Below are 22975 nucleotides of genomic sequence, written 5' to 3' on the forward strand. Positions count from 1 at the left end.
ACAGCTGGTCTTCAGTAGCTTGGTCGGTCGTGATATGTATTAGGCTTGGAAACAATCTACCCAGGGCTGCCTTTTTGCTTTCCCCCTCCATGATGAGCCCTTTCCTGTCGAGAAAGTACCAAGAGTGGAGCTCCAAGGTACGAAGATTGGATTGCAACTTCAATATGGCTGCAAGGTCAGTGATGTCCATTTGACCTTTCTCAAGAATGAGGTTTTTGAGCTTGGGAGCTTGTTCAGGAGCAGAGTCCCAACAAACCACTGTACGGGCTTTCTGTAGCAAGGGGTCCATGCATCAACATGAAGGCACTCCAGTTGCAGTGCGGTGCCCAAGATAGTTACGACATCGTGCATGTTCCATTGAGGTCGTCCCCATCTCGACGCTTCCCTGGCAGCATCGATGCGAAGCTTGGGCAGAGTCTCCAGCAATTTCTTGAACAAAGGAAAGATGGTCTGTACCGTGAGGATCTCGCCTCGCAGGGGGCCAAGCAGGCCAAGCTCAGCAACCTCAAAGACTTTACTACCAAGGAGAGCTCGAAGAGTGACTCCGATGCACCACAGTGGCCCTTGCTCGGTAGTGCTCCCTCGATAGCATTGACGACTGTTGAAGACACTCTCATCTGTGGGGTTGGTTCCTGCGAATTCGCTTCCGAGGATGGGACGTGGGCGTGTGGTGAACGATTCCGTCCTAACGGTGATGCTTTTTAGCTTGCCTCGCACCTTGAGGAGCGAGAGCAATTTGGTCAGGAGTTCCAAATCCACACCTGAGCTTCGCATATTCTGTTGTCGTAGGCAACGCTCGAACTGTGCGGGATCAGGTAGCACAGGACCTGTCAGTGCCGGTTTCAACGGAATCGAGTCAGGTTCGCATTCGCAGCATTGGTCCATGTAGATCGATACATGGTGGATCGCGTCACGGTACACAGGATGGCTTGCCACATTGCATGCCATTTGGAGTCCTTCTTCGTCGCATACGAGGACGCCCATGTTGTTGAAGGCGCGTCTCACAAACGTGCGCTGAGTCCTCTGGAATAGTTCCTGGTCGACGGACCGGAGACCGCATAAGTCGTTCACACTGATGTGTTCAATGATGAGCTCAATCAGTTCTTGCGGAAGTGGTGAGAATGGCGATGAAGACCGTGCTTGCTCGAAATGTTCGTGGCTCATGCTCGCGCCTGCGTCTGCATGTATCGTTCCTCCTTCTGTTCTGAAACTCATCGTTGAGGGCAGGAAGTCCCGGAGAAACTTGGTAGTCATTGCGAACCCAAGTGCCGCGTAGTGGTCTCTACTATACTGCTTCGATATTTGGCGGCGTGGAGTGGCGTGATAGTAATAGCTTAGAGCTGTCAAAAGAGTAATCGAGCTGGAATGATGTTGACGATTTTTTGGCAGTGACGGTGGTACGCAACTGCACATGGAAGCGACCTCCACCGACACGCCTGGGAAGGAAGCAAGGAAAACCCCATGTACCTCGCTAATTCAGATGCACAGCATACTGTGTGATGCGGGTGTCGTCTTGTCATACCAACATAGCGTCGAGCACACAAGCAGTAAGCAGGTAAAGAATCTATGGCAGTACAGGCATGGCTTGCATAATCAGCGAAAGGGGGTTGAAGTCTTGCATGTAGAGTGCGAGAGCCGAAAGTAGCCGGCGGATGCATCTGCCCGAGTGAGTGTATTTCCTTGTCGCAGGTCCAGCGAGCGAGATCTTAGGCTCCAGTGTTCCCTTTAGGACATTTGTGGCTTTGGTTGAGGCCCTATAAGAACCAAAGTTGGAATTTGCTTCTTGCTACCATCAAAATTCGATCTCACGTATATATTCTTCCCCGCCCGCGCTGTCCGGACTTCTCTCTCCACACAACTTCTAGCGACCTCTTTCGACGGCACAACGATACTGCCAACCATGAAGCTCACGAAACTCTTCGGCCTAATGCTTGCTATGCTAGTGGGACCATCACTAGCTACAAGGAAGCAAGTATGGTCTGCAAAATCTCACGGCGCCGCCAACACAACAGAACTCTCACAATGTGTCATAGAAATGGGAGAATTCCTATTAGAAGAACCTAACGGTATGACCTCTCCATTGAGGCTGTTATGACCTATACTAACAGCTGCTCACAGACCGCCGCTGGCAGGGTTACCGCTGCGGGAACGAGTGGTTCCAGTACGGGAGTAACAGAATATCTTCAGGCCGGTCGAATCTCTTCATCTTTGAGAAGTGCCAGGACGATGTTATGAACGCTGCGTACTCTGGCAAGGACTGGTTTCAGTGCTACCTGCATGGTATGTGGGGCGGCGGCATTGTCGCATACTCGCCACTGGGCTACAAAGCGTGCTTTGGGAAAGGTCACAAGCCATGCCAGAAGATCCCCAATGTCGGCGTCTGGGGCGAGGAAGTGTCTTGAGCGATGTCAAGAGGCACGGTTGCGGATATAGGTGTCTCTGAAGACATAGCGACTTCGAAGCCCACGAGGGTGGCTGTGGCTAAAACAAGTGGCTCAGAGGTTGCTAAGAGACATGACCACGGGTCCGTTTCCCTCGGGGTATCGACGAGCTTATATGCCCACCGAGTTGAGAACGGCCAAAAAGGGCCCCAAACCTTGTGGAGAGATATGGTTGAGGTATATAGCTCTCTCTGAATATCAAGGGCCCTCTCTGCCACTCAGTCTAGCCCAGACACAGACTCATGCCGCCGTGTTGCAGTGCAGCGGTTGGTACCTTCCATGTGCAGAGCAAAAGTGAAGGCCTCTGCAACGCCAGACCCGGAGGGTTTGAGAGCTTAGAATCTGCATTTGGGAGCTTCTTGCAGCTGACTCACACTCGATGCTTTCCGCGATGTAGAGGAGGTCATCTGGCGCAGTGTCTTCGGAGCAAGGTCGGATGGATGACTTGCTTGTGCTGTCTGGTCAAATGTTACAGGAAAGGCCCCGTGTCAGTTGCGCTTTTTGTGGAGTGTAGTTATACCGGTGAGAGAACTAGCTTCATTGAGAGGAATGTAGGGGTCTAATGTATTTCCCAGAGCTACTGCTACGATTGTCGTGACGGGCAGCCTGGTCGTCTCCATGGCCATGGTTCAGGTAGTGCATGCCGCAGTACTTACTGCTGTGAGTCGTCGAACTCACGGTCTGCCGTTTCCCCTCTTACCCTCACGGTACAACTCGTATTCGTACGACGAGAACAAGAAGGGAGCCACACCTTTGAGGTCATTCTCGAAGAGAGGCATGCTGGCGTAGTACTACGGACGTTAGTCAATAATCAAGACCTTCTGCGTGCTGGTGTACTTACCTCGAATGTTCCATTCGAGCTCAGACTCCCTGTCTGTGCCGTCCACTCCCAGAACAGAGCACCATCCTCTTTTCTCGGCTGCGCGAACGTCTCGGTCATAAGCTCATAGCCATCGAGAGCAGCTTTGAGATATTTCCGGCCACTCAAGTACCCGAGACGGACACCCTTGAGCAGGCCGTAGACGAACATGGCAGATCCAGAACTTTCGATGTAGTTGCCGGATTTCTTCTCGAGGCCAGGATCCATCACATTGTACCACCCCTTGTAGACTGGATCTTGAGCTGCTACGACAGCATCGGCAACCGATTGGAAGTACGCAAGCAGTCTTGCGCGACCCTCGTGACTCTCAGGAAAGTAATCGAGTGTGTCAACAAGAGCCATGATGTACCACCCGACAGCTCTGCCCCATACGTGAGGCGCAGCACCAGTCTCTGGATCCGCCCAGATAGAGTTCTTGCTCACATCGAAGCCGTGGACCGGAAGCCCATTGGTCCGTTCCCTGTCAACCAACGTTCCAGCATCGATGAGATCGAACTGCAAAGCAATGTCATCCCAAGCAGTGTTGTTCTCAGGTTGGAACTCGTGAGTCCATCGAGCATAGAACACATCGAGCATGTAGATACCATCCAACCACATCTGATCGATGTAGACAGGATATCTATGGTAGAAACCACCATCTGGCGTCCGGAACGAACGATCAATCTGGTCCTTCAGGCTGTCCGCGGCGATTTTGTAGATCTCCTCGCCCCCGGTGAGATTGTACATGTCCAAGAAAGAGTGGCCAAAGCGGATGTCATCGATCGAGTTGCTGTTGTTGTGTAGCAGGATCTCGCCGTTCCATGCTGGATAGAGGACAGTGTCGACATGTCGCTTGACATAGTCCCGGTACCTATCATTACCAGTCCTTGAATATGCGAGTAGAACTCCCGAGAGGTATGCCGATACCGTGTAAGCGTAGGTTGGTTCTACACCGTGTTTGATCTGGGAGTCGGCCATCCAGGTGAGATAGCGAGGCTTGCCATGAAACCTCCCTGGATCAATCTTCTCACCAGGAGGGATCCTGAACCATCCGTTAGGAAGTTCAATCTTGGCTGAGGCGACAGCGGCACTCGCGCCAGCTAAAGCAAAAGTGGCGATGAATCTCATGTTGGCTGAGGGCTGAAGATGTTGATTTCTGTGCCACCAACGACCTTATCGTCTCATATATAGTGGCTCCGAGAGTGGACTGAAGCTCTCATAGCCTCGGAATATTATCAGAAGCCATGTTGGCCAAGACGACTTCCAAGGTCTTGAGTGAAGCTGCAGGCGTGGATACGGTGCGCCACTACTGGGAAGAACATATCCCTCATTACGCGTGAGTGAAGAGAATGTCTGTGGCCAGTGATGTAGCAGGCTTCCCCGCATACGCTTTGCATATCAGATGCGATCAGACGCAGCGCTGTGACTTGGTTTGGGGGCACAATACAGAACGTTTGAGCTGTATGTGCGGAGATGGTGCTTGGCAACAGACGGTCTCCACTAGCGGGACAGATGTGGCCGAGCGAACGTCTCCCGGCCTGATATGTCTTTGAGAGACTAAGGCATATGAGCTCTTCAGCTTCGTGAAGTCAGAAATCTCTGAACCATTCGTGCTCTAAAGCCTGGGGCGCCGTCAATCTTTCCTCCGGGTCGAAATTTGTGAGCCCAAGAACGAGATCTTTGAATGAATCTGCCTGTTCCACGTCGATTCCTTCCCAGAGCCGGAATGGCCTTCTGGGCTGACCTTCTGCAAATGCGCTTGCGACTGCTGTGAAGATTTGGACCCATTCAGAGTTGTCGCCGAGGTATCGAAGAAATGCGTTTAGATCTTTCTCCTCCTAGACCAAAGGAGAACATATCCGAAGGCTTGCGAACTGGCCCCATCGCGTGAGCTTCGGGACTCCGCCACATCATGTTGCCGACTTGTGCACCCATAACGGCTGAGTCTGGATAGTGGAGATAAGCTGCGTCTTCCAGATCTACCAGTCGGACTCTCTCAACCTTGAATCCACATTCCGAGGATGCCACATCGATCATAGTGTTGTTAGGCTTAACATCTGCCCAAGCCTTAGCACGGCATTTCAAAATGGACTGATGCGCGCCATGGCTGGCGACTAAGTCAGCGCGTTGTTCCGCCGATGCCGACAGATCATGCACCTTGCACGGCAAACGCGTGTCAGCGGATGTCCCTTGTCTTGGATGGTCTCATGTATTGTATAGACGCGTTCAGAGTCCCCGGTCACACTTTCGGGAATGGTGAGAATCCTTTGCATGAAAGGGGCCAATTTCTGGCGAACGCATGGCTAGTGACACGGCGGATGTGCTGATTGTGGTGCTTGATGAACGACTTGGCCTGAGAGGCGCAGAGCCAGCGCATGTGGTCGGTTGAGTGGTGGCAGCGAGAGCGAACAGAATTGCGAGGTCGTCAGAAGCTGCTGGGTGACCATAAGTCGTGGCAGTGGACAAAAGTCGCGACATCGAATCTCCTACTCCACGCCTTGAGTTCGTGGCTCATCTCCATCCAAACAATCTCGCTTCGCATCACTTCCCACAGCTCGACGAAGGATTTCAAGTGCAGCAGAATGCAGCTCTGGTGCGTCAAGGAGGCGAGCTGCCGGTTCTCGCGAGGGCATGCATCAATGCGCGTTTCCAATGCAATATGTGCATGGCAGCATACAAGACACGCACATGAACGAGGAAGATGATTACTGCGAAGATGCAGAGAAATGCCGCCAGCACTATCAGGCTGATGAGTACCATCTATGTACGTGGCAGAGATGATGGTATACCTGGGACATGAACATCTCGAGCCTGCGGTTGTGGCCTGTCGTGTACCGCAACAGGCGTGGTCGAGATCCAGAAACGAGCTGGTACTGGTTTCTCTACCTGTTTCGGCCAGCCAAGATGTCGTGCAAGCCTTGAGTTCGCCTACATGCATTTCCGGATAGGATATGCAGAGCGGAAGCTGCGGAGAAATATCCGACCTTGCAGCAGTTTTCCTCTCAATACCACACATTTGACTGCAAGAGTTGCACGTATTTGGGGGTCACCGTCACACGGACAGTTGCGTGCTTGCCCGAAGCGCCCGGATTGTTCTCCGGAGCGAATTGTCTGACTCTAATAAAGCCCACAATGCTGGGGACACTTCAAAGGAAGCGGAGAGACATGACTTCAGACCTATCTTGGAGTAAACGAGGATAGCCACGCAGCTGCAGATGCACGCTTCTCCGCAGCAAAGCTACCTAGCCAAGCCGGAAGAACTACTCGCTACAGGCTTGGTTGTTTCCAAGACCTGGGGTGCCCATGGGGTAGCTCGACTGACTCCACACACGGTCAGCTTCACAACTCTACTTATGTCGATCATGTCGCCGGGCCACAGTCATCTCTCTGCCTTTAACGTATCTGCAAGCTCGTAAACTTGCCGCAGTTGTCCCTTTCGCCGCCATGGCTCATATTGAGAAAGATGGAAAGCACGAGGTGGAAATGCACGAAATCATGCCCGAGAAAGGCATAGATGGAGTCGCCGTGGAGAAAGACGCGTTCGGTGCGCGCAAGAAGATCGATCCCAAAGAGATCAAGCTCGTGAGAAAGCTCGACACATACATCATGGTCAGTCAACAACTGTGATCGTGGTGTCAGATCTAATACTTCGCAGCCTACCCTCTGGATCATGTACTTCTTCAATTTCTTGGACCGCAATGCCATGATCAACGGCAAGCTAAACGGTTTGGACAAGGACCTTGGCCTCACTGGAACGCAATACAACACATGTGTTTCGATCCTCTTTGTCGGGTATCTCCTGGGACAAGGTGAGTTCCGAAACTCCTGTACCTTTGGCCAAAGCTAATATCCCCCTTGTGCCTAGCAACATGCTTCTGAACAGAGTCCGGCCATCTATATTCATGTCCGGCTTCATGATGGCGTGGTCAATCGTCAGTCTCTTGACCTACCTATGCCACGACTTCGGCACGATGCTGGCCTGTCGATTCTTGCTCGGAATTACAGAGGCTCCGTTCTATCCTGGAGCATTGTATATGATCAGCATGTTCTACACTAAGAAAGAGTTGGCAACCAGAATGTCCATCATGTACACTGGCAACATGCTTGCAAGCTCCTTCTCTGGACTCATCGCAGCACCAATCTTCTCTGAACTGGATGGCGTCAACAGCCTTTCTGGATGGCAGTGGCTGTGAGTTCACTCTTCTAGGCCATGGTACGACAGAAACTGACTGCGTGCAGATTCATTATCCAAGGAGCATTTTCCATCGCCGTCGCTATAGTTGCGATATTCGTGCTGCCAGACAGCCCGCTCAAAACTCGTTGGTTGACTCACGAAGAGAGACAGCTCGCTCATCATCGCATTTTCGATGACACCACTGGCCGAAGATCGGAAGACTCCAGCGTGTGGAAAGGCCTGCGTGAAGCAGTCATGGATCCCAAGACATGGCTGTTCTGCCTCATGGACAATCTCCACCTCTCTGCGAACGGTTTCAAGAACTTTCTTCCATCTGTGGTCAAGACATTGGGCTTCAACACGACTATCAGCCTTGCTTTGACCTGCCCGCCATATCTTGTTTCCGGCTTCATCAGTATTTGGGTGTCCTGGAGCTCGGGCCGCTACAACGAGAGGACCTGGCATACCACCATCTCGAAGCTTGTCGCCTGTGTCGGGTTCGCCGTTGCCGCTGGAACAACTAGCGTCGCAGGCCGTTACGTTGGCATCATGTTGTTCGTAGGAGCGACATACGGCGTCAACAATATCGTGCTATCCTGGGCCGCATCAACACTCGGGGAGACTGATGAGAAGAAAGCTGTCGCCATCGCCATGACCAACACTTTTGGCAATCTGGCATCTGTCTACACACCCTACCTCTGGCCGGATTCCGACTCCCCTCGCTTTATCAAGGCTTTCTCGGCCAGCATTGCTTTCTCGCTCGGCGTTTGTATCTGCGCGTGGGCCATGCGGATTATTCTGATGCGGAAGAACAAGAAGCTGCTGAGAGAGAACCCAGGGGCTGTCAAGTTGTGGGTGTACTAAGTGCTTGCGGCTGACCAGGAGTCGATGCTCGGACGAACGATGTCACTGGCAAATGCGACCTTGTGTGGGTATAGCTGACGCTTCAACCCTATTCTACGCACTGAGTCTCAAAAATTTGCTCTATCCTCAATGCTCTCACGATTGGAACCCACGATGCCTGTTTGCTTACACTGTCTTCGGAGACAAATTGGTGCCGTGGACGCCCTTGCGCCGATGATAATGGCTTTTGTGGGGTTTATCGTTCTTCAGCGAAATCGAGCAGGGCGTCGTTGACAGCTAGATGAACCGGACAATGATTTCGAACCATGCCGAATCTGCCAACGACGCACCTCTCTATGTCTATAGATACTAATCTTTCTCTCTCGATGCTGAGTGCCACTATCCGAACACTGCTGCTCTCAAATCCTCCAAGGAGAGCTCTTGCAGTTTGGAATTATTCTCCGCCACGAATCGAAGTGCCTTGATACAGATTTCAACCAATTCGACCTTGCATCCATTGCTCCTCTGTTCATCTAGCCACTTCTCATGAAAGCCGATTGCCACAGTGGCTCCATCTTCTCCATGGCGATTGGCATTTACGAAACACATGTGGAAGGCGCGCATGGACATTGCTTCTGCCTTGACACCGGCGATGAGGGGGCCGTCGTTGTCCGCGGAAGACGATTCATCTTCCACGTCGTTGTGAAACCTCCAGGTGAACGCAGCAGTATGGCAAGCGAGTCGATCCATCTCGTTGAGGCAAATCTTGCGCTCGCGGATCTGTGTCATAGCCTTGAAGTGAAGCAAATATGTCCTATTCACCGGGCTCATTAGCATGTTCATTGACATTCCTTTTTTCTTTCACAAAGCTCAACCCGGCGTGGACTCACCATAAATCTCTCGCTGCCAAATCCAAAACCAACGGCTGGGGCTGATAACTCCCAGTCACCGCTCTCACGCTATCCAGCCGCTCTCCGTCTCCTATCGTCCTCAATGACACTGCGCGGTCGTACACCACACTGCCGCTCGTGAATACAGAATCCCTCTGAGATAGCCACAAGGCCAGACTCAACGAAAATACCGCCTCCACGACAAGCGGAAGAGTCATATCTAGCACAACAGTCAGGTCACGGAATGGCGCATTGACCGACTGCATGTCACCAAGAGGCACCAATTGGTCCTTCGTCCAGGCTTCCGGATTGACGTACGCAGGAGCTTTGATTTCACTCCACTTCTCTTCCCTTTTCATCGAAGCAACTTCCTTTTCCCAAAACTCCAACGCCGATGCCGGATCGTGTCCGATTGGGAAGCGAGACACGTAAGCAGAATAAGGAGTATAGTGGTCCAGCTCTTCGTTCTGATAAGCTTTGGAAATCGTGTCGAGTATCAACCGCCGTCCCTGCCCTTCTGTGAACAGATGCGATTCGATGAAAGCAAGTTCCAGCTCCAGACTATCTCCTTCGCCGATCGAAACAATGTACAAGACAAGCGTTCGAGTTCCGACCCGATGGCGATACGTGGAAAGTTCTTCATCCATGAGCTTTGTAGCTTCCTCTTCCGCTGCACAGGAGAACTCCCGGATCCGCGGGGAATCTGGGTTCGAGTATTCCGGCTTCTCCTGTAGGATGATCCAGCTGGAAGCAGAGTCATCGTAGCCCAGCTTCCAACGAAAGGACTCCTCGTGCTGCCGGACTTTACCTAAAGTCTGCAGCAAGCGAGCTTTGTCAGTGCCGTTTGCTAGACGATAGCGGTTCATTTGCCACACGTCGTTATTGTCGAGATGTTCCTTCTTGGTAGAGCCTCGTAAAACTTTGAGATACATGTTCTGATTCGCAGAGAGAGGGATGGCGTCTTCGAGATCATCGATCTTGATGCCCGCTGAGTTGCAAATCTGCTCGAGCTGATCCTTGGACGATCCTAGCAACGAGAAAGGTGCCACTTTTGTCGGAGCGTCAAAGCCACCTTGAGATTTGGTTGTGCCTTGCTGAACCAGATCGACAACCTCCTCGACTGTCGGGTAAGCGAAGAGCGCTGCTACGCCAAGTCGTACGCCAGTCTGCCTTTCGACTGCAGAGGAGATTTTGGACAGGCCCATGGAGTCGGCTCCCAATGCAAGCAAGGTAGTGCTCTGTGATTCTTTTGCTTGACCCGACTTGATGCCTAGGGCCCTGTCGATAATAGCATAGACATCATCTTCACTTGACTTTTGCTTTCCATCGCCTGCTTCAGCTGAATTATCCTGTCCAAATAGCTGAGAAAGGACCTTTCTCTGGATCTTGCCCGTTGGACCCTTGGGTATCTTGTCCTCGCAAAAGTGTATCTTTTTGGGAATTTTGAACGCCGCAAGCCTTTTTTCCAGCAATTGTTGCAGTTTCGCCTCGTCCAAACTGGTATTCGGCTTAAGAACCACTGCGGCCTCCACCTCCTGCCCGTAAAAGTCATCAGATACAGAGAAGCTCGCCGCTTCCTTCACCTCATCACTGGCCAGCATGATAGCCTCATCGACCTCTACAGGCGAGATCTTCTCTCCACCCCGATTGATCATCTCAGACAGCCGCCCGATGAGTGTCAACCTTCTTCTATCATCGGTAGACAATACACCACGATCACCTGTACGAAACCATCTCGCCTCGTTGCCTCGCTCATCTGTGCCCTGCCAAAACGCCTTTTGATTGACCTCGTCGCTAACACCATCGTACCCACCCATTACATTGTCTCCACTCACACAGACTTCGCCTTCCTCTCCAAGTGCAACCGCCGTATTGCCTTCGCTCCATATGCAGATCTTCGTTGCACCAGATTCTGGCCCTACACTTCCCGAGCCAAAGTCGTCCAGTCGGTTACTGCACATCTGATGACTCGCTTCAGTCATCGCATATGCTTCGATAACAGGGCAATCGAATCGTTTTCGGAGGGCCTCAAATACGGTTGGAAGCAGAGGACTGGAGCACGATCGAATGAACTGAATATCCAGAGTACCGCTTTTCGGGTCAGGTGCGGCCAGAAGTGTTTGCAAGATTGAGGGTGTTCCCGTCACCCAGTTGCAGTCATTCTCTTGGAAGTCGGACCATGCTCGAGAAGCATCGATGGCTCCACCGGGAGGTATGACGATGCTGCCGCCTGTTACGAGCGGCGCGAGAAGTGCGGCTACGATGCCATGAATGTGAAAGAGCACTTGTAGGAGGTATGTTCGATGAGTTGAGTCGAGCTGGTAGGTTTCGGCTACGTTGCGTGCCCCACGAAGGAGATTAGAGTGCTTGAGGGGAACGGCCTTGGGCTTGCCGGTTGTGCCTGATGTGTGCAGGTATAGTGCTGTGTTGTCGTCTAGATTAGGAGGCGATGATTTTCCTCGGGTGTCGCCTTCTCTAAGCCCGTCGAGACTGATTTCGATGATCTTCTGGTTGGCAGAGGTTTCTTGCAAGGTGGCTTTGGTCTTGTCATCACCTCCTAGCACTACGACTTTTTTTATGCTCAGGTCTTTGAATAGAGGCTAGAAGCAGACCATGTTAGTTGCAATTCTGATCAGCAGTCTCAGCACTAACCTCGAACTCAGCTGCTGTATATGCTGGATTGAGCGGTACAGCGGCGGCTCCATCTGCCCAGAGAGCCAGTAGTCCGACAATCAACTCAGGACTGTTTGGCATCACAAGAGCCACATTCTCTTTGGACTGGAAGTTTGCCACAGATCTGAGAAAATCAACGTTTCCCTTGAGACTGTTATAAGTCGTCTTTGCAGCGCTTCCTCTAAGAGTCCGAATGGCCTCGTTTTCGGGCGATTGTCCATCATTTCGTCTGAAAACTGCATCGTACAAATTCGTCGATGTACCCATTATTGAAGAGTCTGGTGTACAGTTGTGCTCAAAACGATTGACGATAATGCGTACGGTTGGTCAGATGCGACTGACAACGGTCGTCTCGTAGTAGTGCCTGAGGCTATGCAGTCAGTCTTGTCACGCTGGCATCAAGCCTACCAATCCATTGCGGTTGAGTTGCGCAATCGTCATGTGGCTTGATTCTGTTTGGCAGTTTCGTGCTGGCCCGAATAGGGCTAACGTCAATCTGCTTTGCCTTAATAGAGAAATATTACTCGACGATCGATTACGTTGACGTATGATCGATCGGCGAGTTCAACGGCAAGCTTTTGGTTTCAACCCAGTGCAAGGGCATTACGAGTTTCCTGGATAAGCAGCAATTGAAGTGGGACGCACAGTGTATGGCCGAAGGGTGTGGGCACTATGGTAATCGCTCGCTATTCGAAGGGATCCACAGAGTCCCAGCAGGCCATATGTTAGTGGCATATCAAGGTGCACCCCAGTCTATCCAATTCAGACCTTATTGGGAATTGCAGTATCCTTCTAATGAAGGCCGTTCGGACAAGCGCACAGAAGACGAGCTCATCATAGAATTGCGAGAACGTTTAGTGGAAGCAGTGCGGATGCGACTGGTCTCAAGCGACGTTCCTGTGGGATTGTTGCTTAGTGGCGGTGTCGACAGTAGTGCGGTCGCAGGAATCGCCGCGCATCTGAGCCATCAGCAAGAAACACCTCCAGAGAAGTTGCCAACATGCTTCACGATTGCGTTCCCAGACGACAGCGATCTGGATGAATCGGCCATTGCTGTTCGGTCGGCAGAACATATCGGCCTACCGATCGAGAAGATTGTAGTCGATGAACAGGTTTTGGCCGATCAATTCGAAGAATCTTGCTGGCTCGGCGAGGCCCTCATGTGGGACCTGCAGCATATCGCTAAGAAGGCAATGAGTAAGCATATTCGCTCGCGTGGGCTGAAAGTTGTATTGAACGGCGACGGATCCGATGAATTATTCGGCGGATACAGCTTTTTCGTCGATAGCCGCCTTCAGGCTGAAGATCGACGTCGCGACCCCAACATGAAGGAGCCCGACAGTTTGGATGACTTGAACCAAATACGAGAAAAACAAGCTGATGCCTCGCGGTGGTTCGGTGGCGAGCAAAATACCAATGCAGAGCAGGACCCCGCTGCTCAGTCAAACAACATACCTGCGCCTTTTTGCAACCTGGCAGTGTTGGATCCTGCCGATTGGCTTCTGCCCGAGCTCCGCGACATAAGCACTCCCTTGACTGCAGTGGCTAACACCTTCACCGAGAAGGAGGCTGCGAATATGAAGGATCTCCATCCTCTACACCGCAGCATGACAGCTTGGAACAAAACAATTCTCCCAAACATGGTTATTGCTGCAATCAGTGACGGCGCAAAGATGTCGCACTCGGTAGAATCACGACCTCCGTTCCTAGACCATGTCCTCTCCGAGTGGGCACAAAAGCTCCCTATTGATGTGCTTGTCCACGTGGAAGAAGGCGGTGGAGTCACTGAAAAATGGCTTTTCCGTCAAGCTGTCCGGCCGTTTGTCACAGAAGAAGTTTATCAACGACGGAAACACCCCTTCTCAGCACCATTTCGGTGGAAACCCGGAGGACCGCTGCAGAAGAAGCTGGCATCTTTGATCACGAAAGAGAACGTTGCGAAGCTAGGCTTCGTAGACTGGGATCGATGTGAAGATCTTGTCGACAAGGTTTTCCATGACAAGGACGAGGGAAAGTTTCGTAGTGCCATTTGGCTGGCGCAGATCATATCGATTGGATCTCAATTCGGGGTGCAGACATGGCAGAGGTCAACAAATGGTGGGCCTTCAGAGGTGAAAACCAATGGCGAGCACACGAACGGAGACGAAACACACGGGACTGTCAACGGCCACGTCGAGACTTGACGGGTTCTATTGAGACTCGAACCATAAATCCGTAATTAGTTCCGACTCGTTTCTCATTCTGGCTCTAGCCATACATCTTTCCGTTCATAGCTCGATATGGAATGGAGCAAATTCCAGCAGCTTCTGCTCGTGAGCGTCTGTTGCAAGCGAAGCGATCTTCTTACCATCTTTCTTGCCCGAAATGAGTCGAGGGACGACACCGAGAGGGAAGTAGGCCGAAGGTTGCTGATGAACAAGTCAGTCGGTCTTAAATCATCAACAGCAGGTGAAAAGGAGCGGAACCGCGCTCGCAGCAGCACATACCTGATACTCCGGCAGCTCATTCGCCAATCGCTGCCTCAAATCCTGCTCATATCGATCCGTTGCTTGTTGGTATTCTTCTTTGCTCAGTAATTCGCCCTTGAACTGCATCGATGAGGCATGGTAAGCCAATACTAGGGCTGGCGTTTCTCCTTCCGCGAATTCATGCACGAATAGATGTGCAAAGTCGATGTCCGGGACACCAAATGCAGCATCCTCAGTATCGGCTGGCTCAATGCGAAGCGAGAATATAGACAAGCGATTGTCGGTCCGGCCTTCGAAGTGATATAGGCCGTATTCGTCTACCTTTGCGACATCTCCTGTCCTCATGGCATAGTATTCTTTCGATAACATATTCGGCGGTGGAAGAAACTCAGGCGACGAGCTCGGACCCATGTAACTTTCTGTGATCTGGGGCCCGGAAAGCACAATCTCTGAAGTCTCCGGATCGATCATGGCGAGATTCTCCCCGAATGGTTTGCCAATCGGAGGGATCACCAAGTCCTCAATGGGAGACCTGACATCGAACAACATGTTGAGAATGCCAGTCTCGGTCAAGCCATATGCGTTAACAATGCGTGTGTTCGGACATTGCGCAACCCACCGTGGGAACTGGCTTGGTCGGGGTGATTCGCCGGCACAGACGAGAATTCGCAGTCTGGCAAGAGCGTCCATTGGTATAGCGCCTAGCAAAGACGGAGGTAAAAGCACATATGTGCAATTATGTCGGCAGATCAGATCACTTCGGCAATGTCTTCCGGTGAGCCTTGATGACAGTAGACCACCGCACCACCATGAAGAAGCGGACCGAACAGATCGAGGTTACCGCCGTCCCAGATCCACGGAATCACATTGCAAACCCTTTCTTTGTCTGAGAATCCGAGAGCCGATGTGCATGCCATCAGCGACGTAGAGAGTTGCTTATGTTTGTATGGAGTTGCTTTGGGAGGACCAGTCGACCCGCTGGTGAAAAAGACAAGTGCCAGGTCTTCAGGTGAACTCTCATCTGTCGTGGCGTCGATTCCAGTCGACTTCAGCCATAGCGACGAGCAAGCTGTAGTTCCCAAGGCCTTGGCCAGTGCATCAGCACTCTTTGCATCGTCTTCGGTAGTTCCAGATACGATAATTTTGGGAGTTCGACCAAGGCTTGTAGCTTGTTTATGCAGACGCTGCACAGGTGATGAAGGGTCGAGGGGAACATGTATTCCTCCTAAGCGGAGAACAGCCAAGGCGAGCGCTGCACCTTCAACAGACTTTTTGCCAAAGAGAGGTATGATAAAATCACCCTTTTGGACGCCAGCATCTTTCAAACCCGAGACGTAGCGGCTGATCAGGGTGTCAAGTTGTCGATATGTCGTTCCATCGATGGCTTCGTTATCAGGAAAAGCTTCAATGCTGCGCTTCACCAGACGGGGGAGAGTTTCTGCGACCATTATTGCTGTGAATAGGACTTCATCAACGACTATAACTTTGTTGATGTTGTAGCATGGTTCAATCCCGCAGGAGGGCCTACTCTGGAGGAATGTCTAAAATAAACTTCGAGCCCAAAAGCTCCGCGCTGGCGTTGAGGTGGACCCTCTGCAGCCACGATCAGCGTCGTACCAAAACATCCAGCGGTGATAACGTACGAGGATCAACACAGCGTCGATGTGCTGATCGAGCCGCATGGTATAGCAACCACTGTGGCATGCTCCTGATCTGCTCAGTATTGTGCAACATTCCCAATTTGATCTCCGTCGATCTTCGGTTCCACGAGGATGCCACTTGATGAAGAGAAAGTCGAAGCAGATTCAGAACACCAAAAGTCTTCGTCTATCGATCCGCAACAATGGTCTTCTCGAATCAGACTGCGGGCGTCGGTCATCATGGGACTTTTTGCATTTCTCGAGCCATTTGCATCGTCAATCATCGCTCCGGCACTGCCACTGGTTGCTGATGAGTTCAATATCACTTCTTCCGTTGAGCGAAATGTATGTTGAGCAAACTCATCATCCGTTCAAGGTCCAAAGACTGACGCCTGCAGCTCGTGTTGTCCGCATTTGTGTTACCATATGCCCTCGGCGGCATACTGCTAGCACCCATGTCCGAGAACTTTGGTCGAAAACCCGTACTCTTAATATCGGCAGTGCTCTTCCTTGCCTTCACCATCGCTTGTGGCGTTGCTCAAAGTAGCGCTCAGCTCATTACGTTCCGTGTGTTCGCTGGCTTGGGAGGTTGTGCACCTCTGGCAGTAGGAGCAGCTATGATAAGCGACCTGTATACGCCTCGAGAACGAGGCTCACCTATGGCCATTTACATGGCATTGCAGCTCGCTGGTCCTTCCGTAGGTCGTATTTGCTATATCTTTGCATCAGTGACTAACATCTCGACAATAGTTGGGGCCCATAGTCGGTGGCTGGGTAGCACAAACGATCAACTCGTGGCGTTGGTCGTTCTACATTTGCGCCATTGCCACCGCTGTAGTCTTGCCCTTTGGAGTTTTTGGCTTACCAGAAACATATGCGCCACGCCTGAACCGCACGACCAAACAGCCAGTGTCTCATTATTTGCGCTCCATATATCGCCCGGTTGTGTTGCTTGGAACGCAGCCCATCATCCAGGTCCTTGCAGCTTATGCGGCCGTGATATTTGGTGTCTACTACCTGTTCCTCACGACCATCGCCAGCGTCTTTGAGAACACGTACGGACAGTCAGTCGGCGTTGCCTCGCTGCACTATCTTGCGCTCCTCGCCGGTTTTGCATGCAGTGTCTTAGCAAGCGGCAAAGTCATGGACATCATCTACAAGAAGCTGGCGTCGAACGGTCCTCGGCCTGAAGCTCGGATTCCATATCTTGCTGCGAGTGGCACTCTACTGCCTGCCGGCTTGCTTGTCTACGGGTGGAGTGCTCAGAAGCAAGTTTTCTGGTTCGTGCCGGACATAGGATTATTCCTCGTGGGACTAGGCATCCTGGCTCCTCTGGCAGCCATTCAGCATTACGTCCTCGACTGCTATGCCAAAGGAGGCTATGCTGCTTCAGCAATAGCCGGTATGAATGTCGCAAGGTTTCTGGCAGGTTTCGGGTTTCCGCTGTTCGCGGATGTTCTGTTTGATGCGTTGGGATTAGGCTGGGGAAATTCAGTTCTGGCTCTGATAGCGTTCATTGTTGGGACACTTTCCGTGTCACTATGGGTCATCGGACCACGTCTGCGGGAGAAGAGCTCCGTTGTAGCGTGCGCATAAGGCTTCCAAAACCAAACGCTGCCCTCCTTGGGCATCTCGGATTAGCCAAAATTCACGCTGCCAGCGTTTAAAAGGCATGTCCAAGGCATGTTCTTGAATTTCTTTTGGAAAAGGCCAAGTTTTGAACAGTTCTAGCTCCGATCCAGAGGAAATCGACAGATTAAGCAGTCAGGCCCTGCCGACAACCAGCATATTTTCTGTTCGGCTCCAGCTCGACGACTTCTTCACTCGTGAATGAGCAATGACCAAGTTCTTGTGTTCCCATGCGAGGGATCTCTCCCCACATGAGGGGCAGTGTTGAAGCTTTCTCATCCTCCTGCGGCCTGTGGACCGCGGTCGCAAGTGCAAACGAGCAGCTTCCCGCAATCGGCATATTGCTCGCAAGCTTTCTGAAACCCAGTCCGACAACAATTAGTAGCAGGCAAAACGCCAGCACGACGGCTACCAGCATAGGTACAAGACTGATACCTACGCCAGATTCGTCGGCTACGAGTGGTTCGATTGTCTGCGCTCCGAAACCAGCACGATAAGGCACGACTCGAACAAGAAACAGCGACTGCGAAATCAGCCAGTGCAACAACGCCGTCGTCACCAGTAAAGGCAAGCTGTATTTAAATGGCAGCTGCAGCCAGTATGTAGTGCGTTGCGTTCCTCGAGGCTCGGTGACCCGAAGGCCCTTGCGTACGATCGCATAGCCGCTGAATTCATAGGCCAGGTGCATACTCGTGAGGAGTCCATTGAACCCCAAATAGCAACACGAGAGGACGATCTGGGGGGTTTTGACCAGTAAGACCGAAGCGATGAAGCCTTTCGTGCCATTCGTCGGCAACTTCGTTTCGAGCGTCGATGTCGTGTCTTCGACGAAGAATTTGCCGGCAGCAATTGCCTCCTGGATACTGAGTCGCTCAGGATCACGAGTTGCCCTTATGAGGAAAAAGGCAGCGGCACAGAGGGACACGATGCAAATCGCGAGACTAGGCACCCATTGCTCAATGTCAACGGCAGCAGCCCATCGCCGCTTCTTGGTAGGCTTACGCGCTTTCTGTCCCAGGGCAGATGGCTGCAGATATCCTCTTCGTACTAAGCTCCGTTTTTGAGGTTGGGTAGCAAGCTGATCAAAGCGATCCTCCCTCTCGTCCCTGACAGATGACTTGTCAATGAGACAGTTTCCCATCGTGTTATCGTCGACATCTTGAAGCCAGCTAGCCAGTGCATCCCCGAATGTAACTAGAGATCCACTTCGCTGGTGCCAGAGATGCCAGACCATCACGGACATCTTGATAAAATTGCAAACGATGATGCCAACAAGAATGTACGTCGAAAATTGTACCTTGCAGTGCCCTGGTTCTCTTTTGGCCATGCAATACTCAAGATACTTCCCTGACAACAGCCAGCTATGACTATGGCTGTCACGCTGGGTCTCGTGGACAAGATCGCTAATACTACTCGGCCTATACAAGCTCAGTAATTGTGCGCACTCGCGCTGCTTGAATGATTCGGCCCGTGAGCTCTCGAAAGAGAGGCGAGCGCTTCGGTGACGTGATGACCGAGCCACTTACCAGTACATTGGCGTATTCTCGGCTGCAGCTCCTGATATGCCCAGATCAGCCCAGTTGAGAACATCCGAATACTCACCGCTACGATCGCTGTCTGTTTCGTTAACCTTCACGCTTGGATCGACAATCGCAAAAACGTGAGAGTGTTCCGTGAGTAGATCACTGCCGTAGACATCGAGGCACTGCTGAGCCTCAAGACGAACGAAAGCGGCCTCGTCTGCAAGGTGCATAGACCGCAGTCGAGTGGCGAGGGAGCTGTTGTAAGCAAACAGATCTGAGCTGTCCTCCAGTCCAGCTGAGAGCTGCTTCGAAAAGGCCTCGAAGTCGATCTTATCAGATCTTAGAATCCCAGCTGTTGCCGTAACCAGCTGTGCGTTCTCGATAGAATACAATTGCTTGAAAATTTGCAGAATTGTATAGAAAGTGGATCGGTACACTGCTGAGCGCCAGAAGCGCCCAGGCGATGCGACGTCGCCACGAGATTCGAGTAGAATAAGGATGCGGTGGCTTGACCCAGAATTCAATAGCAGGACTTGTGCATACACTTTGCACATGTACATTCGGACCCAACCCCACGCAGGAGAATGCACTCCGCCATGGGGAGCCTTCCTTTCAGCGTCTAGAACTGCTTTCTGCAGAGGGACCTGCACAGCGTGGCGAGCTACACCTGAGGCACAAGTTGCTGCCAAGTCCCCAAGGCGGCATCGGAGCACGTTCGCCGACGTCCGCCCCCGATCTCGGCGTGGTGTTCAGCTTGTGGCTTGTTCCTACCTCCTATTGTTGCGTATCGACAGTTTCCCACAATCTTGACCACTTGCTATACAGGGTTGATCGAATTGCACCTTGTTCGCGATGGTGTACTTCTCTCCATCAGCTAATATGAGACCAGTGCAGGCGTGGGCATTTCGACCCGTATTCGAACAAGACGTTGCAGAATCACCAACGTTCCTATCCCTTCATGGGCAGAACACACCATGCTCTTAGGAATGACTCAGGTCGCCGTCTACAACGCGAACGGTTCGAGCTTCTTCATGGATAATAAGTGTTCAACAAGAATATGCAAGCAAAGATAAGCACTCGCGACTGTGGACCCGAATCCAAGGCACACCATGAGCTAGCATGGTGGCGCAATAGCTGCCTCGATCAGATATCATCTCTAAGCTCGCACAACGCCTCACATCCTCGCAGACGTGCACAAGCAGACAGCCAAAGCTTCAGCTCCAAGCATTCAATGGCCATCGATCCCGAATACCCTCTGCTAAGAGTAGCCATAGTGGGCGCAGGCCCAGGCGGCCTCGCAACGGCAATAGCTTTGCAACAGATCCCCAATGTTGAAGTGACGATTTATGAGCAGGCCAAGGTGCTCCGAGAAGTTGGCGCTGGTATCAGCATAGGCCAAAATACGTGGAACGTCTTGGAATTGCTGGGCGTCGCGGATGACTTGACCAGTGGGCATCCTACTGTGACAGTGCTGAACCTGTGAGGGTGTCCAATGTTCCGACCTGGCTCGCTCGTGCTGACTGGGATCGCAGAAATGGTGCTACCGGTGAAGAGCTTTCGAGGTTCGAGAAGCAGACTGACACCAAGCGACTACCAATACGAACCCAAAGAACCAAGCTGCAATCTGCCCTGCGATCTCATGTGTCTGAGGAGAGACTCAGACTAGGCACCAAAGTTGCCAGCATCGAAGACCTCGGGCAGGGCGGAGTGCTCCTGAGATTTGCAGATGGCTCAGAAACCGCTGCTGATCTCGTAGTTGGTGCTGATGGTATTCGTTCTGTCGTTCGAGACGCTGCGTGGAGAGATTATGAGCTCAAGTTCACTGGCACCACTATCTGGCGAACTCTACTACCTTGGGACGCTGTGAAAGATCTTGACCCGAGATTCGCAACGACGGCATGGTGGCACACACCTACCACGCACGTCTACTTCTCACCAGTGGGTGAAGGCTTGTGGGAAATTGCAGCTCGAGCATACCAAGATCCTGCGATCCATGCTGCTGACAAGCACAGCTGGGGCGTACCTGTGACAAATGAGGTCGTGGAATCTCATTTTGGCGTGAGCATTGTAGGCAACGAAAACAGAGACGAGAGCTGACAACAAATCTGAACAGGCTTATCTACCACAGGTCCGCGAAGCTTTGCAGAGAGTGCCAGAAGGAGGTTGGAAAGAATTTGCAGCTTTCGCCGGCCCAGAGCTCGACGACTTGACAAACTGGAACGACAAGATAGTGCTCGTTGGAGACTCATCACATGCACTTTCCGGAGCATTTGGATCTGGTGCAGGATTTGCCATGGAGGACGGCTGGGTGTTGGCTCAAGCGTTGAAAGCGAGTCGTAACGACATTCATCAAGCGCTTCCCATTTTCAACAGGATACGCCTGCCGTACTATTCCCGAATGTACGCGCATCTCGCTGAAGTGGCCGAGCGGAGAAGCCAGAATTTGCAGAAAGTTGTCAACCCAACTGCGGAAGATTTGGTCCGCAATAAAGTCATCCAGCCGGGAGGACGTGACATGCAGTGGATTTACGGTAACCATATCGGTAGGGTGTGGGAACAGTCCACTGCTGGCATAGAAGCACAGCTCTGAAAAGACACGTCATTACTTGCTAATCTAGATCATCACAATATACCATCAGTCACCGATGCGAAGCCATCGCAGGAATCATACGCTAAGAACCCAGTCGTGTCGTAACAACCAATATATTCGACCTCCAGGTCTTTACTCTTCAAGATGCCCAGCTCGACCCACAGCAACAGATCTCCATGAGACATGGGCCCATCAGGACCATACGCCTCCATGAAATCTTGTCGCAGCTTCACATGGGTCTTGTCACGCCTTCCCACAGCTTCCATGTGCCTGAGCTCTTGTAAGTAGAATATCTCGATCTTTCTGTTCGTCTCCAAAGCTGGGAAGATGTCCGGATCGTCCTCGAGCTCAGAAGGCTGCACGTTCGTCTTGCCGCTCTCGGGTACATGGCACAGACGAGATACAAGCATTCCTTTTTCGTGTCCGGCACGGACGACGTTGGTGATCCAGCGTTTGGTCATGTAATGGAACTTGGCTGACCACATGCGCGTTTCTTCTTCGTTCATCGGACTGTGGTCTTGGCCCTCAACAACGTAACAGAGATTGTCGGGAAACTGAATCATTCGGGCTCGTCCTAGCCTAAGGCTTCCTGTAGGTTGGCGAGCAACCGGTGGTTCTACGAGAGTACTTCTCAACGGATCTTCTTTGGTCGCCTCTTTGATTCGGTCTCGATAGGCACCCCAGTATCCGGACTTCTCTGTGAGCGGGCTCAAAGGACCCAGATGGCCGACTCCACATGGCTGATCTTGTGTGACCTCGTTCAGGAATCTGTCATGAGAGAAATGAAGGGTCTCTCGCCATAATCCTGCATCCGAAGGTAGATTGGACCAAAATGCCTCTACATCTGCCGAATGGAACCAATCTTGGAAATCTGACGAAGATACCCAATAACTGATCCAAACTCTGGTCAAGCCAAGACTACGCTCAGTGTCGTCGTGAACGACTCGATCGACATGGGTTGCGTGTGGAGATAGGAGCTTGTCGAATCGATCGATAAGTAATGCCTTCGTCACAGAAAGTTCTGTGCCGTGATACTGTGCCCCGAAAATGGAGACTGTGAAGTTCTTGGGCAAAGAAGCGTGCAAGAGTGGCATGTTAGCAAGAAGACTAGATGTCGAGTAATTACATCGACGCTCAGTCGCTGCCGAACCTGATATACATAAGGCCTGCAATGCTTGAGGGAAGATTGCCGAAACCCTAACAGTGATGGCGGACGTGTCAGAGGGGAAAGCTCCTTTGATCCTT

General features: G+C 51.9%; 12 protein-coding genes across 12 annotated transcripts; 5 read left to right on the forward strand and 7 right to left on the reverse strand.

Annotated features, from left to right (window-relative positions):
- Positions 1-159: 159 nt before the first annotated feature.
- RHO25_002461 (uncharacterized protein) lies at positions 160-1164 on the reverse strand (the record flags this gene model as incomplete). Its single annotated transcript, XM_023598038.2, has 1 exon — positions 160-1164. The coding sequence occupies one exon, from the start codon at positions 1162-1164 to the stop codon at positions 160-162; it is 1005 nt and encodes a 334-aa protein (XP_023455289.2).
- A 736-nt stretch (positions 1165-1900) lies between these two features.
- RHO25_002462 (uncharacterized protein) lies at positions 1901-2402 on the forward strand (the record flags this gene model as incomplete). Its single annotated transcript, XM_065602259.1, has 2 exons — positions 1901-2066; positions 2119-2402. The coding sequence occupies 2 exons, from the start codon at positions 1901-1903 to the stop codon at positions 2400-2402; spliced, it is 450 nt and encodes a 149-aa protein (XP_065458331.1).
- Positions 2403-3115: 713 nt separating this feature from the next.
- RHO25_002463 (uncharacterized protein) lies at positions 3116-4428 on the reverse strand (the record flags this gene model as incomplete). The annotated part of the gene is made up of 2 exons (XM_023598039.2): positions 3116-3232; positions 3283-4428. 2 exons carry the CDS (start codon positions 4426-4428, stop codon positions 3116-3118), a joined length of 1263 nt encoding a protein of 420 aa, XP_023455286.1.
- A 660-nt stretch (positions 4429-5088) lies between these two features.
- RHO25_002464 (uncharacterized protein) lies at positions 5089-5337 on the reverse strand (the record flags this gene model as incomplete). The annotated part of the gene is made up of 1 exon (XM_065602260.1): positions 5089-5337. One exon carries the CDS (start codon positions 5335-5337, stop codon positions 5089-5091), a length of 249 nt encoding a protein of 82 aa, XP_065458332.1.
- Positions 5338-6744: 1407 nt separating this feature from the next.
- RHO25_002465 (uncharacterized protein) lies at positions 6745-8338 on the forward strand (the record flags this gene model as incomplete). Its single annotated transcript, XM_023598040.1, has 4 exons — positions 6745-6909; positions 6956-7092; positions 7166-7489; positions 7540-8338. 4 exons carry the CDS (start codon positions 6745-6747, stop codon positions 8336-8338), a joined length of 1425 nt encoding a protein of 474 aa, XP_023455287.1.
- Positions 8339-8716: 378 nt separating this feature from the next.
- Positions 8717-12147, reverse strand: RHO25_002466 (uncharacterized protein; the record flags this gene model as incomplete). The annotated part of the gene is made up of 3 exons (XM_023598041.1): positions 8717-9131; positions 9208-11807; positions 11860-12147. The coding sequence occupies 3 exons, from the start codon at positions 12145-12147 to the stop codon at positions 8717-8719; spliced, it is 3303 nt and encodes a 1100-aa protein (XP_023456071.1).
- Positions 12148-12602: 455 nt separating this feature from the next.
- Positions 12603-14063, forward strand: RHO25_002467 (uncharacterized protein; the record flags this gene model as incomplete). The annotated part of the gene is made up of 1 exon (XM_023598042.1): positions 12603-14063. The coding sequence occupies one exon, from the start codon at positions 12603-12605 to the stop codon at positions 14061-14063; it is 1461 nt and encodes a 486-aa protein (XP_023456072.1).
- An 84-nt stretch (positions 14064-14147) lies between these two features.
- RHO25_002468 (uncharacterized protein) lies at positions 14148-15796 on the reverse strand (the record flags this gene model as incomplete). Its single annotated transcript, XM_023598043.1, has 3 exons — positions 14148-14288; positions 14367-15049; positions 15154-15796. The coding sequence occupies 3 exons, from the start codon at positions 15794-15796 to the stop codon at positions 14148-14150; spliced, it is 1467 nt and encodes a 488-aa protein (XP_023455265.1).
- A 432-nt stretch (positions 15797-16228) lies between these two features.
- RHO25_002469 (uncharacterized protein) lies at positions 16229-17584 on the forward strand (the record flags this gene model as incomplete). The annotated part of the gene is made up of 3 exons (XM_023598044.2): positions 16229-16333; positions 16387-16686; positions 16739-17584. 3 exons carry the CDS (start codon positions 16229-16231, stop codon positions 17582-17584), a joined length of 1251 nt encoding a protein of 416 aa, XP_023455264.2.
- A 160-nt stretch (positions 17585-17744) lies between these two features.
- Positions 17745-19700, reverse strand: RHO25_002470 (uncharacterized protein; the record flags this gene model as incomplete). Its single annotated transcript, XM_023598045.2, has 2 exons — positions 17745-19035; positions 19144-19700. 2 exons carry the CDS (start codon positions 19698-19700, stop codon positions 17745-17747), a joined length of 1848 nt encoding a protein of 615 aa, XP_023455263.2.
- A 671-nt stretch (positions 19701-20371) lies between these two features.
- On the forward strand, positions 20372-21730 carry RHO25_002471 (uncharacterized protein; the record flags this gene model as incomplete). Its single annotated transcript, XM_065602261.1, has 3 exons — positions 20372-20619; positions 20673-21198; positions 21254-21730. The coding sequence occupies 3 exons, from the start codon at positions 20372-20374 to the stop codon at positions 21728-21730; spliced, it is 1251 nt and encodes a 416-aa protein (XP_065458333.1).
- A 32-nt stretch (positions 21731-21762) lies between these two features.
- On the reverse strand, positions 21763-22824 carry RHO25_002472 (uncharacterized protein; the record flags this gene model as incomplete). Its single annotated transcript, XM_023598047.1, has 1 exon — positions 21763-22824. One exon carries the CDS (start codon positions 22822-22824, stop codon positions 21763-21765), a length of 1062 nt encoding a protein of 353 aa, XP_023455261.1.
- Between the last annotated feature and the right edge of the window lie 151 nt (positions 22825-22975).

This window comes from Cercospora beticola, chromosome 2 (assembly GCF_033473495.1).
Source record: "Cercospora beticola chromosome 2, complete sequence".
NCBI classification, from domain to species: Eukaryota; Fungi; Ascomycota; class Dothideomycetes; order Mycosphaerellales; family Mycosphaerellaceae; genus Cercospora; species Cercospora beticola.